The 17,097-nt window shown below is 35.9% G+C and overlaps 1 protein-coding gene across 2 annotated transcripts in view; it reads left to right on the top strand.

Moving 5' to 3' along the window:
* The window catches only part of LOC106877945 (apoptotic chromatin condensation inducer in the nucleus), a 105,527-nt gene that overhangs the window by 25,076 nt on the left and 63,354 nt on the right, over nt 1-17,097 (top strand). For both annotated transcript variants that reach the window (XM_052973301.1, XM_014927026.2), the window contains exon 3: nt 3,240-3,259. In XM_052973301.1, coding sequence (XP_052829261.1) covers nt 3,240-3,259 — 20 coding nt within the window. The remainder of the gene's footprint in view (nt 1-3,239; nt 3,260-17,097) is intronic.

The raw sequence follows: 17,097 nt of genomic DNA, 5'->3' as shown, positions 1-17,097 counted from the left end.
ATTGGAGCCTGGTGTAGCCATCTGGTTTCACCAGTCCTCAGTCAAATCGTCCAACCCATGCTAGCATGGAAAGCGGACGTTAAACGACGACGACGACATATCTTTAGGAGATGATCTAGAAAGTAATAGAAATGTTTGTAGATTAATTGATTGTAACACTGATGTTGTTGTTTAGCTCTCATTTAGTCCAGTTCCAGCTGTGACCAGCCTTTATAATGAATAAGCATTACCCATTCCGTGTGAACAGAAGCATCATCATCAGTTAACATCTGTTTTCTATGCTGGTATAGATTGGACAGTTTGACACGAGCTGTTAAGGCTGGGGGTAGCACCAGGCTTCGATTGTCTGTTCTGGTATGGTTTCTCTGGCTGGATGCCCTTGCTGATGCCAACCACTTTACAGAGTGTACTGGGTGCTTTATATGTGGAACCAGCATCAGTGCTTTTTATATGGAACCAGCATCAGTGCTTTTCACATGGCGCTATCACCAATGCTTTTTATGTGGCACCATCACCAGTGCTTTTTACGTGGCACCATCACCAGTGCTTTTTACGTGGCACCATCACCAGTGCTTGTTACGTGGCATGATCACCAGTGCTTTTAACGTGACATGATCACCAGTACTTTTTATGTGGCGCCATCACCAGTGCTTGTTACGTGGCATGATCACCAGTGCTTTTTACGTAGCACAATCCCCAGTGCTTTTTACGTGACACCATCACCAGTGCTTTTTATGTGGCATGAGCGGTAGTATCAATTTTGCTGTTGTAGATGGGTCTTCTTATGTACAGCGATGTGCCATATATCTTGGTCCTTTGTCTATGAATTATAAAGTTATTTCAAGAAAAAAAAAACTATATTTTAAATCTAAAGTTTTGAGTTATGTTTAGTATAAGGGGTTTCCATTATCTTTATTGTTTCGACTTAGTTAAAGAGAGAATGGTCATGCACTGGATTTTGGGGTCAAGGAGAGAATTATCCTCAAACTAAAGACCAAATTTGAATGCTTACAATCACATGTGAACTTAAAAGCACCCAAAATGCAGTTTCAATGTTTTTTTTTTTTTTAATATTTTCTTATATTTAGAAATTCTTGTCTCTATATTGTTCCCTACTCTCATCAAATCTGAAGGAGCTAAAAGAAAATAAATGCATGGAAATAGCATGTTTCTAACCTTTTAGCATTCTGGTTACTCTGTCAAATGAAATGCTTATTTATTCACATTGTTTTGAATTAACCATACATCATCTCGGAGTTTAAAGATTTCAATGATGTGATTGTATAGTTTTAGAATGACATTGTAGGGTAGGTGAGAGAAGCCGGATCTGGCCAGTTTGAGCATAAAACCGGAAGAATATTTGGGTTGGATACGGCCAGTTTAAATACTTAAGGATTAAACTCTCTACTCACCCAATTCAATAAACAACTTCACAGACCAACATACATTTTTATCATTATACTGCAAGCTTTAACTGATTCCTCTTTGAACAAAATTCCTGTATAGTGTTTAGTATTTTTGATTATTCTCTCAAGACTAAAAAGTAAATTGGTAACCAATGGATATCATCAAACACCACCAAATCAAGTTTAACATTCTTTATTTTCTTTGTTTACTGCAATGTCAATACACATGTTCATGCATACATGTATATCATCATCGTCATTATCATCATCATCGTCATTATCATCATCATCGTCATTATCATCATCATATGTCCACTTTCCATGGTGGCATGGGTTGGACAGTTTGACAGGTGCTGGCTAGACAAAAGACTGCATCAGGCTTCACTGTCTGTTTTGCCATGGTTTTTATGGCTGGATGCCCTTCTTAACACCAACCACCCTGTTGAGTGGACTGGGTACATTTTACATGTTACTGTTCATTTTTCTTTCTTGGAAATACTTTGGAAAATCTCCCTGCAACTATCAAGACAAAATGATGGATGAAGGAAAGGGATTTGTTTAAGGATTTACTCAAAACACTTTCTCATATACTGTATAATCTAATTACTTTAAGATTATGAATATTTTTAAGAACTGAAAATGGCTTTAACTAGTATCGTTAATACTGCTGTAAAGTGATATACAGGGGTTGGACAAAATAATGGAAACACTTTAAAATTTCAAACAAATTTATTTTAATATGGGGAATAATTGCACCATAATGATCTAGCTTATTGTACTGATTACATGAAATTTTGGCATGGCTAATTTTCAAGAAGAAAAATTTCACTGAAGGGGAGCTTGCTTACCAACCACATGGTTCTGGGTTCAGTCCCACTGCGTGGCAACTTAGGCAAGTGTCTTCTACTATAGCCTCGGGCCGACCAAAGCCTTGTGAGTGGATTTGGTAGACAGAAACTGAAAGAAGCCCGTTGTATATATGTATGTATATATATATATATATATATATATATGTATGTGTATCTGTGTTTGTCCCCCCAACATCACTTGACAACCAATACTGGTGTGTTAATATCCCTGTAACTTAGCGGTTTGGCAAAAGAGCTCGATAGAATAAGTACTAGGCTTACAAAGAATAAATCCTGGTGTCGATTTGCTTGACTAAAGGCGGTGCTCCAGCATGGCCGCAGTCAAATGACTGAAACAAGTAAAAGAGTAAAAGAGTAAAAAATATTCTTTCTTTCCAAATCTTGTTTATATTCTTTAGTAATGCAGTGTTTTGTAAGGTGTAAAATATGGTTTGTGTATACTTACATGTATAAAGGCATGTGATCTGGTTTATAGTGTTTGCAGTCATGATCATAAGATTGTGGTTTCAATTCCTGGACCAAGCAGTGTGTTATATTCCTGAGTAAAATACTTCATTTCATTTTCTGGTCCAGTCCACTCAGCTGTAAATGCGTAACTCTGTGATGGACTGATGTCCCATTCGGAAGGACTGTTGTGACTTCGGCCTCTTATATACCACAAAAACCAGGTAATCAGCCCAGTGAATTCTAGGACTTGAGACTTGTTCAGGGGTATGATGACAATGATGATGATGATGATACTTATATGTGCATGTGTATATATTTGTTTGTTTCTTTTCACTACTATAAAATTTACATATTTTGTGTGTGTATATATATATATATATATATATATATATATATATATATATATATATATATATATAAACAAATTTTTATAATTTTTTTTATTCAAAATTAAATATGTTTATATGTATTGTATGATTTCTGAACCATTTTTGATGCAAGATTTTGTTGTTTTCAGAAACTGTTCCCAATTCCAAAGTAAGTACTAAATTAATTCTTGTAAAAACTAACGAAGGTAATTCTCCTGTAAATCTGGAATTAGAGCAGCCTTGATCTTGACGAATCAAGATAAAAGTTGTTCTGATTAACTCCTTAGAAATAGTTTGTTGTTTTGCTTCAGATCAGCTCTGATCAAGTTGGCTCATAGTCGAAAACCTTCCTGGGGTTTAGAACAGACTGTCTCACGTGATTTATTTGGAGGCTGCAATTGGTTAGGTTACATATTGGCACAACAGAGTAAGAGACAAATTGTGTCACTATCAACCAACCAGAGTGGTGGACACAATGGGGTCCAAATAGCACCCAAAGGTTAGCTGTTATCTGCTACGTTCAAATGTATGTATATTTAATAAAAGGAAGAGGAATTTCACTAGAGTGTCCGCTACATATACATATGGTCATTTTTCACAGGAATTTTCAATGGCCGGATAACTGAAGAGATGTTGGCGTGGGTTCCCACCCCGGCATCCGAAACTTGGAGTTTTATGGCTACTGAATAAGTGTCACATATTTTTACAGATACGCACACACACATCTGAGTGCGAGAGAAAGTAAAACACACACTCATACATATACACTTGCGTGTCTTTGTAAGCAAGGCAGTACAAGGTAGAACTGTCTGTTGGCAATGCAACAATTCTCTCCTGTTTGCTAGTCTTGTGTTTTCCAAGAGAACTACTTTGGCTGATCATGCAGATTAGCGCAATTGTTGTTCCAGTTGTTGATAAGATGTTGTTCCAAACAACATCCTATTATATATTCTAATGTATAGCATCACATATATATATATATATATATATATATATATGGTAATATACAGTCTTATAGATGCCACATGAATGACTGGTCCACAGCTTTACACCATTAGGTGTTTTTCCCAAGTAACAAGAACCATACGAGGGGGTGGCGAAAAGTTCTTGGGTTTGGGTGAAAGAAAATACAGAGGGATCACTTAATTATGATTTTATTCAACATATTCCCCTCTCAGATTCACACACTTATTGCAGCAGTCCTTCATTTTGTCTGAGCCCTCTAAAAGAACTTTGAAGGTTGGGCCTCCGATTAGTCCTTTTGCAATACCCATAAAGCCAGGAACTTTTCAGCATTCGCTTATATATAAGGATCTACTTTTCGTAATGAGATAAAAAAACCAAGGCTGTGTATAATATAGAACATTTATAAATAGAAGGTCTTACAGCTGTTTCCAAGATATTTATTATATCCCTTCATCGGAGACAGTGTGAGAGAATGGTTAAGCAATAGTTAGTTTAGATAAGATAGGAAATAGAGAGTGAATGTAGGGAATATTGTATTTGTAAATCCATTGTTTAGGCAGAATGATATACATATAAGATTCCAATACCTTGTGAGTAAAATCCAACAGTCTTTGAAATTGGTCATTCCAAATACAGAGTTTATATATAGTGTTATTGAATCAAGGGTTCTGTTTAAAGTGACCTAAAAACACTGCTTGACAACTGGTGTTGGTATGTTTATATTGCTGTTATTTAGTCATTCAGCAAAAGAGGCTGATAAAGTAAGTACCAAGTGTAAACAAAATAAATGCTGGCATCGATTTGTTTGACTAAAATTCTTTAAGATTGTGCTCCAGCAAGGCCGCAGTCTAATGACTGAACCAAATAAAAGATGAAAAGCAAACAAACCTAGAAACAACAGCTTTGTGCTGTTGCCATGAATGACTAGTTTGTGGCTAGCGAAGCAGTCAAGACCAAACAAGCTTTTAACATTTCCTCCTTGGTCACATGCAGAGCACATGGTGACAGCTGGTTTATGTGTGTGTGTGTGTGTGTGTGTTAAGTGCAACCCATCTACTGCAACCCTGAACTAAATGCTTATTAGTTCTCTGTGATTGTCATTGTTTATTCCAACCTACACATAAACCACTTCTATTAAATTGTTCAAACAGAACTTCAAACCATCATCTGCAGTCTTGTTATTATATGGAAGAGAATATTAGACTTCAGTAGGTGAAACATGTGTCGTTTATTATGAGTTTAAATAAAACACAAATGTAGCATATTCTTGTTGGAAAGAAGAATTTTTTTTTTTTTTTGGTAATTACTGAATAACTAAATACAAAGAGTCAATGCTGTATCTCTCTTCTCTTGACTCCATCGGTCACGAATGACCTAAGGCATACCTAAGAGGTTTCCCCTCTGGGGTACAAGTCTGGGCGGAAAGTTGCCTTACCAGCGAATGCTCAACCAAGGGTTGTTTTTATGGAAAACCAGCAGTTGCCCATGCATAGCAACCTCCCCTTTCCATGCCACTGATATTATCCAAGTGAAAGGCAAAGGGGCTGATACAGCTTGGTGCCAGTGATGTTGCAACTCATTTCTACAGCTGAGTGAACTGGAGCAACGTGAAATAAAGTGTCTTGCTCAAGAACACAACACACAACCCGGTCTGGGAATCCAACTCACGACCTCACGGTCATAAGCTCGATGCTCTAACCACTGAGCCATGTGCCTCCACAATGCTATATCTAGTGATTCTATATTAACTAGTCATAGTAACCATTTTCTCTGTGTGTGTATTATATATCAGTGCTTCATTTAATAGCTTTATGTAGTTGACACATTGATCATGCATTGAGTGAATGACTCAAATACTGTTTGTAGAGTTGAAATAGCATCTAATAGTAATAGTGGCTAAGGGCTTCTCTGTCTTGAATAAGGACCCAGTATTGTAACAGCTTGGGTTTCTAGGGTCTACAACAGTGGTTCCCAAAGTGAGCGGTACTGCCCCTCCCCCTCCGGGCAGTGGTGGAACGATCCAGGGTGGCTTTGAAGAAAAATGGGGTGATAATGGGGTGATCAAAATAGGGCAATGGATGTAAAAAAACAAAAACAACAAGGGGTTATTTAGGTTAAGTTTTATTTGTGAAATACTGTTGTTTTGAACTTGATGCAGAAAATAGTCTGTTTGTTATGGTGAGTGGGGGGGAGGGCACTAGGAATGTGGCCTTAGAATCAAGCGGGTGGCAGCCTGAAAACGTTTGGGAACCACTGGCCTACAACTATTCAACATTCTGCCAAACAACCTCAGAAATTTGCAAGGTGTAGATGTGGAGGTCTTGAAAGAGCATCTGGACAAATTCTTATCTGAAATCCTAGATGAAGCCACAAAGCTACAAAACTCGCTACTTCACCAAAAACAATAGAGAAAGGAAACCCAAACACATTGACAAGCAGTGCTACAGCATGGCCCCAGCCTTTGGCTGAAACCTGTAAGACATAGAAGGTAAAAGGCTGCAAGCTGGAAGAATTGTTAGCATGGCAGACGCTCAGTGGCATTTTGTCTGCTGTAATGCTCTGAGTTCAAATTCCAATGAGGTCAACTGTGCCTTTCATCCTTTTCAGGGTTGATAAAATAAGTATCAATTGAGCACTTGGGTCAATATAATTCACTTACCCTTGCTCCCCTGAAATTGCTGGCCTTGTGCCAAAATTTGAAATCGATATTAATAGTGACTGTTTACTTCAAAGTTTTGGTGCTAAAACTGGAGAAGCCACTTTTAATGGCAAAACTTTAAAGAAAACAGTCACTATTAAAATTAAATGCTGTATGTTTTATGTATGTTCAGTTTGTTAAGAATTATTATTGAAATTTATAACAAAAAAAAAAAAAATGCAGGAGTGACTGTGTGGTAAGTAGCTTGCTTACCAACCACATGCTTCTGGGTTTAGTCCCACTGCGTGGCACCTTGGGCCAGTGTTTTCTGCTATATCTTCAGGCCGACCAAAGCCTTGTGAGTGGATTTGGTAGATGGAAACTGAAAGAAGCCCGTTGTATATACATACATATCTATATACATATATATATATATATGTATACGTATATGTTTGTGACTGTGTTTCTACACCCCACCATCACTTGACAACTGATGTTAGTGTGTTTATGTCCCCGTAACTTAGCAGTTTGGCAAAAGAAACCAATCGAATAAGTACTAGGCTTACAAAGAATAATTCCTAAGGTCAGTTTGTTCAATTAAAGGCAGTGCTCCAGCATGGCCGCAGTAAAAAATGACTGAAACAAATAAAAGAATATACATCCTGAATATTCTTTTCTTTTAAATGTTATATAATGACAAAATTGTTGTTTGAGAAAACAGACAATTTACCTCTGTGACTCCTCTGTTATCTCTTTTTAAATGGTTGTTGCAAGTTAGGTGTTTGTTTGTGCCATAATATGTTTTAAGTTTCAACATCTGCAAATTCTCTTAAAGCTATCAACTTTCTGAAAAACAAGTGTCAAGTTTCTGTTCATTTTCTGTACACGTTATGTATTGGATACACCTACAGTTGCAATGAAACTTAGACAAGCTCTAACTGTATCCACAAGCTTCTCGTCTTCCGCCAGATATGTCTTGACACCAACCTGAGAATATCAGCTATTTCATGTACATAATAATAAACAAGTCTAACACCCTCTTGTTGTTGTTTCTTACATATTTATGTTATACTCTGAAATGTGTTTTGGTTTATGTATATATGTATATATATATAGTTTACTTTTCTTTTAAGAAAAAAAAAAAAAAGTACTCCATGTGGTGAGAGATAAATATTGTTTAAAGTACACAGTATATAATTATAATCTACTAATACTGTCACACATTGAAGATATTATCTAGACAGTTTTTAAAACATGCTTAGTGTCTCCAAGCCTGAAGACTACTTGTGGCGTGTTTTAAAACCTGTCTAGATAATATGTGCGATAAATGAAACTGCTAGTAGCTCATAACTATGTTGACTATGTTGTATACATTAAACAACACACACACACACACTAATGTTTGTTTTTGTGTCAAGTTACATAGAAAACCAATTTCACATTAAACTGAACAATTATGCAATACCTTTAGTAGAGTACATGATGTATAATTAAGCTTTTACAAGAGGAGTAATTGTGACTTCGTAGTTTCGACCGGCTAGCCAAAGCTTTAATTCCTTCATATTTTCTACTAAAAGTGTTGAGAAATTCTTCAGTTTAATATAATATGTATGTGTATATATATATATATATATATATATATATATACATACACACATACATACATACATACACACACACACACACACACACACACACACACACACACACTGTTTTACTGTTTACCCTTCTAATTTCAGGTTTTTTCTTTATCTTTAATTTACTAATTTTCCCTATTGTTCTCCCCAAGTTCTGTAGCATTTCTAAAGTCAACAGTGAAAAAAAAAAAAAAAGAAGTATTTAAAGATTTCTAACTGTAAATATTAACATAGTAGTCTCAAGTACAAGAGGGATGAAGTCTCAGAAATATTTAATCAATACAAATCACATCTAGATAATCTCAATAAGGAAGATAGGATTTTTATAAGTTTTAAATAAATTTTTAAGTTTAGATTTAAATATAGCAGTTTCTAGGTTTTGAAGTTTAATTAATATTCAGAAATGGTGGTACAGAGTGTGAATAAAGAATGGTAATATTATGAAACTATAGTCTTGCTTTTATAAAAACGAAGGAAAAAAAAGAAACTACTTGGTTTTTGCTTGTTTTTGTTATATATCCATCCTAGTCACTAATGTAATGGAAAGACATTTAAACAATTCTATCAGTTGCCAAGATATTAGTAATGTTTATTTTATCAGTATTGGAAAGCTAAAATGGAAAGATTGACCTTCATTAGGTTTGAGGCAGTAATTTTATTTTTGCTTTTTAATCTTCGTTATAAGTTATTTGGGGTAGGACCAGTGCAGGTTTACCCAGATTGGTGGGATTAAAACATAAGCAGCTGGTGTTTAGCATTAACATCTACATTTAAAAAATGGCCAAGGAAAGAACCAGGTGTCTGTTCTGAAAGTGTGTGCTGGTGGTGAGGTGGATGGTGTGAAATCTAATGAGGGTGTGAGAACATGTATATATGTTTGTGTGAAGGTGTTGAAGTGCTTGTAGGACAGTATGAGCAATTTATATGTGTGGATAGGTGTGGTTGTGTGCTAAGTTTGCTTCCTAACTACAGGTTCTGGGTTTGGTCCCACTGCATGGCACCATGGGGAAGTGTCTTCTACCATAGCCTTGGGCTGATCGAAGCCTTGTGAGTAGATGTGGTAGATGGAAACCGAAAGAAGCCTGCCGTATATATTTATGTGTGTGTGTGTGTATATTAAAATATGGAGGCAGCTGAAGAGAATGTCCAAAACTCTGTTATAAGGATTTCTTCAAATGGCAACTCAACAAAGTGGTGGTGGGGAGGGGGGTTTGCTGATTGTAGTTGTATAGGAGAAGACGTTGACAGCAAACAATGGCTGAAGGTGACAGAAGAAAACAGTAAATGTTGCAGAGCTGAATTGGATACTGTCACTCTACCAGTTGTAACGATGGGAATTCTAATTGATCTGATCAATGGAACATCCTGCTTATGAAATTAACATGCAAGTGGCTGAGCACTCCACAGACACACACCATACACCTTTAATATAGTTCTCTGGGATATTCAGCATGACAAGGCTGGCCCTTTGGATTACAGGTACAACTCATGTTTGCCAGGTGAGTGGACTGGACCAATGGGAAAATAAGTCTCTTGCTGAAGGACACAGTGTGCTGCCAGTTGTGAGCTGAATACTCTAACCAGTAAAACATGCTTGAATTGGGTGATACATGGAAGGAAAACGGAGAAAAAAACTAGACCAATATCCATTGCGCCAGATCTACCAAGAATGTTTTGCAATATGTTCAGTCATGGTTCTGACAGTAGCTTTGGTCTAGAATCACATGTCAGAGCAAAACATCGTTGAGAAAGTTTCTTCGTTATACTTGGAAATTAGATAATGAAAATCACCTTTCTGCTACCAAATACTCTATCTACTAAGAGTAACAGCCAAGAATATTATATAGGTATATACCGATCACATAGTTTTGGTTTCAGTCCCACTGATTGGCACCTCGGACTAGTGTCTTCTAGATCCCGGACTAATCAAAGTCTTGTGAGTGGATTTGACAGATGGAAACTGAAAGAAGCTTATATATATATATATATATATATATATATATATATATATATATATATATATATATATATGACTACACTTTCTGAGTGGTTGGCGTTAGGAAGGGCATCCAGCTGTAGAAACTCTGCCAAATCAGACTGGAGCCTGGTGTTGCCATCCGGTTTCACCAGTCCTCAGTCAAATCGTCCAACCCATGCTAGCATGGAAAGCAGACGTTAAATGATGATGATGATGATGATATTATCAGCATCATTAGTTAATATCTGTTTTCCATGCTGGCATGGGTTGGATAGTTTGAGAAGCACTGGTGAGGCTGGGAACCATAACAGGTTTCATTGTTTGTTTTGGCATGGTTTCTACAGCTGGATGCCCTTCCTCATGCCAACCACTTTACAGAATAAACTTGTGTTTATTACAGTTTTCCCCAATACATGCACACGATACATACATACATATATATGGTACATACATCCATACACACCACACACACACACACACACACACACACACACACACACACATATATATAGAGAGAGAGCGCAATAAGACAATGGAGGGGATCAATAGGTGGTATTCATCAACTTATAGACATTATATTATGTCAGTTTATTTATTTACTAAAAGGACAATTATAATAATATACGTACATATTTGACATATTATGCCTACCCTTACCCATTTATTACACTTAGTAATGTAATTGTCATGCAATGAAAAAACACTTGTGTAATAATAATTGGGTATTCTACCAGCAGTATATTGGATAGATATTATCCCTTAGTTGGTTGGGTTCACAACCTCTAACTTTCTTGGAATTATATATATATATATATATATATATATAGTGAATCCAAACAAAGAAGAGCAAACAAGAAAAAACAATTACGTGAGGACGTGGTACAAGTACTGTATTATCAGATGCTCAGGAGAGGAAGGAAAGAGGATTAAACGTTTCGAGCAAAGCTCTTCTTCAGAAATAGGAAAGTCCAAAGGAAGGGAAGACGGAGGAAGAAAATCGCCAACGATACACACGTGGTTGATAAATATATACATACATGTGTGTGTGTGCATGTGTCTAGTGTGTGTAAGTACGGATGCAGTAGATTAATTACATTGCAGCAGTATTTAGTTATTTAGCTTTGCATTCAAATCTTGCCATTGCTGACTTTAACCTTACATCTTTCTGGGACTCAATAATAATTAAAAAATTCGTCAGTTATTATGAGTAAGTCCTGGGGACGATTTGCTCAACTAAAGTCGGTGCTCCAGCATGGCCACAGTCAAATGACTGAAACAAGTAAAAGAGTAAATAGACTGACTGTGCCCTTTCTTCTCCTAATGTACCACCCTGTGCTTGTGCTAGAGTCCATTGTTATTGTTTTAAAATAAGTTTGTAGCACTTTTAGCCCAATATTTAGCATTAAGTCTATTATTTTTGTATTGGAATCTAGATCTATAAGAACCTCAGAAATTCTCACTCAGATGTTCCTCGTATTCATTTTACTGTATGTACAAAAAGAAAAAGAAAAAGAAAAAGCCCTGTGTTCCATTCGTTGTTAGTCATAGAAACAACATAGTCCGACTGCTATTTGTACTACAAATATATAATATTATTTGTATTTTCAGATCTCTGCAAGTTTAAAAAATTTCATCATGGTAGTTTTATAGATGTCAGGTATTCCATCAACATTTTGGATGTGCTGTTCTTAGTAAAAAAAAAAAAAAAGAAAATATTATGTACATTTTTCAATTATATTACTTCCACTTCTTGGTCTATATGGAAAAAAAAATTTACTTTCTCTTCTGAGTATAACAGCATGGCTAATTTCTTTGCTACTTTTTATACATATATATATATATACATATATATTTTTAAAAAATGAATTCATTATTTTTTTCCCTAATAAATTCATTTAACATGCTTTATCTCTAAAACCTTTTCTCGCTAACAGGTCTTGAAAAAATACTTGATAAAATATTTCCTTGTTATTGAATGCTGTTACCATTTTTTTTTTTTTTTTAAAGAGCGTTGTTAAACAGAGCATTCACTTATTTATTTCCTAACAATTCTGAATGTAAGCCTTGTTTGATTCTGGTTGATTTTAGAATAATTTGGATATTTAAGGAAACCATTTAAAAAAAAAAAAAATCTAACTACATTGATAGATATTTCATTGGGTTAAATCCAGAATGGGGTTCATTTCTAACCAGAATATATACAAAGCAGATTGTTATTTGTTTTGTTGCATTTTGATTTTGGGAGTTTATTTGTACAAATGTTATTTATAGATTTTTCATCTTTTAAACTTGTGAAATTTTCTTTTGCATGCTGAAAGTCTTATAATTCTCTTCCATTCCAGATTATAAGACTCTGGTGCTACTCACTTCCAAGTTTAAATCATTACTCAACCCATTTCATCACTCTCTATACAAAATACACACACAACAGGCTTCCGTATAGTTTCTCCATCTACCATTTCTCCTCATTAGGTATTGATTGGCCTGAGGCTACAGTAGAAGACACACTTGCCCAAGATGCCATGCAGTAAGATTGAACTTGGGACCACATGATTACAAAGTGAACACTGTTATTCACATACCCTCTCTTATTTAGAATTACACTATTTTCAAGATCTTTTAGAATGTTGTACACGGTTCTTTAATTATGAATAATTTTCTAATGTTTATTTATTAATACAGGTTTTGCTTCTCTTTACCTAATTGATATAATGAAGTCAAATATTGTGAACAGATTTTTGTCCCAGATAAGAAAAAAAAAAAAAAATCCTTTTATATTTTATATTTCACTATCTTTATTTTCAAACTTCTTTCTAAATCTTAGCTAATTATTCTCTATGGAATTATACTGTTAAAATTCCAGATTGCACTTTTAAGTCATCATTTTGCACAATTTTAGTTAACCCTTTCTGCTGAAATAAGCTGTCTCTATATTGATTGGTTTTGAAAATAACGAAGACTCGGGTAAAATAACTTTGTCATTATAAAGCTGGTATTTGGATCATGGAATTTTGATGGAAGGTTTTAATTCAGAATATTTCAGACAGGAAGTTTGTGGTATACAATAATCCCTTGACTATTGCAGGTGTTACATTCCAAAACCTCCTACAGAAATTGGTTGGCACTCCATCGGTTACGACAACGAGGTTTCCAGTTGATCCGATCAACGGAACAGCCTGTTCGTGAAATTAACGTGCAAGTGGCTGAGCACTCCACAGACATGTGTTGCCTTAATGTAGTTCTCGGGGAGATTCAGCATGACACAGAGTGTGACAAGGCTGGCCCTTTGAAATACAGGTACAACAGAAACAGGAATAAGGAGGGAGAGAAAGTTGTGGTGAAAGAGTACAGCAGGGTTCTCCACCATCCCCTGCCAGAGCCTTGTGGAGCTTTAGGTGTTTTTGCTCAATAAACACTCACAACACCCGGTCTGGGAATCTGCTGCCCTAACCACTGGGCCATTGCGCCTCCACTCCCACAGAAATAATTAAAATCTAAAGAAATATAAATACCTATTGGCCGCAAAAACTCGCGATATACTGTGAAGTCCTCGATATAAATTTACATATATTAACCAGAAAAATCCATGATGTACTGAGTGTATGATAGGTGAACTGCAATATGGTGAGGGATTACTGTAGTACCAAAGACAGTCATTAGTGGGTTGGTATTGAAAAGGATTAAATCTCTCTATCCTGAGACCAATATATTTTGGAAAGATGTTCAACTTATGCATTGAGATTTACATTAACCCTTTAGCATTCAGATTTTTCTATCAAATGTAATGCTTATTTAATTGCAATGTTTTGAATTAATCATGCATTATCTTGTAGCTTTGAGATTTTGATGATGTGATTATTTATTTTTTTAGAATGGCATTGTAGGGTAGGTGTGAGAGGCCAGATCTAGCCAGTTTGAACATAAAACAGGTAAAATAGTTTGGCCGGATATGGCTGGCTTGAATGCTAAAGGGTTAATCTATATTTGTATATTTCTTTACAGATCTTGTTTGTAATTGTCTGATACACATGTATGCTACATGATAGTCTTTGGGATATTGGGTTTGAATCATAATTGTTTCTGTGGAGCCTTAGTCAGTCACTTGTATATGTATGTGTTCAAGATCCCTCACTGTGGCATAATGTTGTGTACCCTGGAATACAGCACTCAGAATCTGGTATGACTAGAAGTGCCAAAGGGAGGAGGAGGGCTGCATGGAAAACAAGGTTCCCATCAGGTCCTGAATCTGCTATTATGTGCCCCCAAGGTAACCATGGATTTTGTGCCAAACTTGGCTGAATAATCCACCTCAGGACCCACAATGTGTAAAGCTGATAACTTGGTCATCTTCAGAGACATGAAGGATGAGACTAATGTATGTGTTAGCTTGGACAAGAGTGTGGTTGCCCATGGATACAAGTCTTCTCTCCCCCACCCCACACACCCTACCAATGTTTATCCAAGATAAAAGCCAATGACAAGAGCCAATTCAGCCTGACACCAGTGTCATAATGTGTTGCTATCAAATGACAAAGAGCCAGAAGAGGCATGACTCTACAATGCCATTCTAAAAATCTCATCTGTGGACCCCAAATATCCTTCCAGTGCCCCTTCCCCCCAAGCATCTTTCTGGTGCTCCCCAAGCATCGTTCTGTCCTCCCCCCACTTTGATAAGTTGTAGTGCACCTGAGCACTACACACAATAATTTCATTATTATATTTGTAATTGAAAGCATAGAGGCAAATATAAAAAGAAAAATTAAGATTGTATTTTATCTAAAATGCACTTTCTCTATGCCTTTAGTTCAATAGTTCTTTTCAAATGGTACCTTGAACCTTGTATTTTCAGTTGCAGATGATATTCTACTTAAAAGTTAAAAATCTCTCAGCTATTGTTGTTTACTGTTGAATTAGTCTCACACTTAGGCTAAATTTATCTCTTCTTTCAATGTTGTTGCCATTTCAGTTGAAGTTTTGCTGATAAAACAATTATCATTTGTTGTTTTTATTAACTATGTGAAATACTTCCATGGACCTCAACATGGTTCAACTCTTTTTGATGTTAGTCCACCCGAAATCACTTCTCGTTCCTATTTCAAAGCTCTTGATTTGTGGTGTTCATATTTAACCCTGTATCATTTAAACTGGTCAAAATAGTCTTCCTGTTTTATGTTCAGACTGACCAGATCCAGCCTATCACGCCTACTCTATCATTCTAACAATTAACAGCTACCTCTTCAAAATCTCAAAGCCACAAGATAATGCATGATTAACCCTTTAGCATTTACATCATTCTGTCAAAAGCAATGTTTATTTATTTGCATTATTATCAATTAATCATGTATTGTTTTGTAACTATAAGATTTTGATGAAGTAAATTTTTATTCTTTTATTTTTTATTGTTTTACTTGTTTCAGTCATTTTGACTGTGGCCATGCTGGAGCGCCAACTTTAGTCGAACAAATTGAACTGGGACTGACTTATTCTTTATAAGCCTAGTACTTATTCTATTGGTCTCATTTTGCCAAACTCCTAGTTTGGGGGATGTAAACACAGCAACACCGATTGTCAAGCAGTGGTAGTGGGGACAAGCACACACACACACACACACACACACACATACACACACTTATATGACAGGTTTCTTTCAGTTTCTGTCTACCAAATCCACTCACAAGGTTGAGGGAAGTCCCTCACCAGTATACTGGTATTGGAGGTGTGACATTTCTGACCGTGAGCAGCAATCTTTAGGTCATGATATCTCTTAGAATAATTGATCTCATAGGCTGAAATTTTGCATTACTTTGATACTTGCCTAGATGCTGTTCTAGTGTGATTAGATACACTCCATTTGTTCATCTTCCAGAGACACTTGAATGCTACTACCCAGGGGGTCAGAAACACTTGAACTTCTGCATATGGCTCTGAGCAACCCCACAACAAAATCTAGGCCAGCCTCATCAATGTCTTTGATTCAGCATCCAGTCTGTTGGCATTCCAAGTTAAAGCATATTATCTTTGATAGTCTGGTAGAAAAATTGACCTAAGATAAGGGTGTGTTTGTCTAGTCAGTCATCTGGTGACCATTTTGAATTTATAATTAGGTCATGAATAGATAATGTGGAAATTTGAATATCATGTTTTTCGACAGAACTAACATTGTTCTTGACGTATGTCATATTTGGTTTGCCTGGGTTTTATTCCTGCTGAGAGCATCTTCAATTTAGAGGTGTTTCCCTATGTCTGAGTGGGGTTGGTCTTGACTTAATTCAAAACATTGTGAATAAACAAGCATTACATTTGATAGAGTAATCTGAATGCTAAAGAGTTAAATAGGCTGAGTTTGTCATTAAATGGTAAGAAAACCATCTTGTGTTAGATAATTCTTTGGTTAGCATCAGCATCTGTAGCATTTATTATCATGGTTTCCATGTCTTTGATTCCTTAGCAATGTCAGGATCCCTTGTGTCTCACTTCATTCAAAACACCCTGTGTTTATTCTGCATGTATACATTATTTATCTTGTAGTGGATCACACTTTATTTCTCTTCAGCTCTCAGAGCTTCTCTCTATTAATCATCCAGTGTTGCCAACACACTGAATCACTCACCATTCAGATGGTGCATCATTATAGTATATTCTTTCATTCTGAGAGAATTGCACATGTCATCAACAACAGAGGCACTCAGATAAACTTGGCTGAAACACAACTTTCATTACTAGGTCACCAAAATAATAGCTATGCAATAATAATTGGCTTAAGATTTTTTTTTTTTTTTTTTTTTTTT

This window comes from Octopus bimaculoides, chromosome 1, assembly GCF_001194135.2.
Source record: "Octopus bimaculoides isolate UCB-OBI-ISO-001 chromosome 1, ASM119413v2, whole genome shotgun sequence".
Lineage (NCBI taxonomy): Eukaryota > Metazoa > Mollusca > Cephalopoda > Octopoda > Octopodidae > Octopus > Octopus bimaculoides.
The sequence above is the reverse complement of the archived record's forward strand: the minus strand, read 5'-3'. Positions and strand labels throughout refer to the sequence as shown.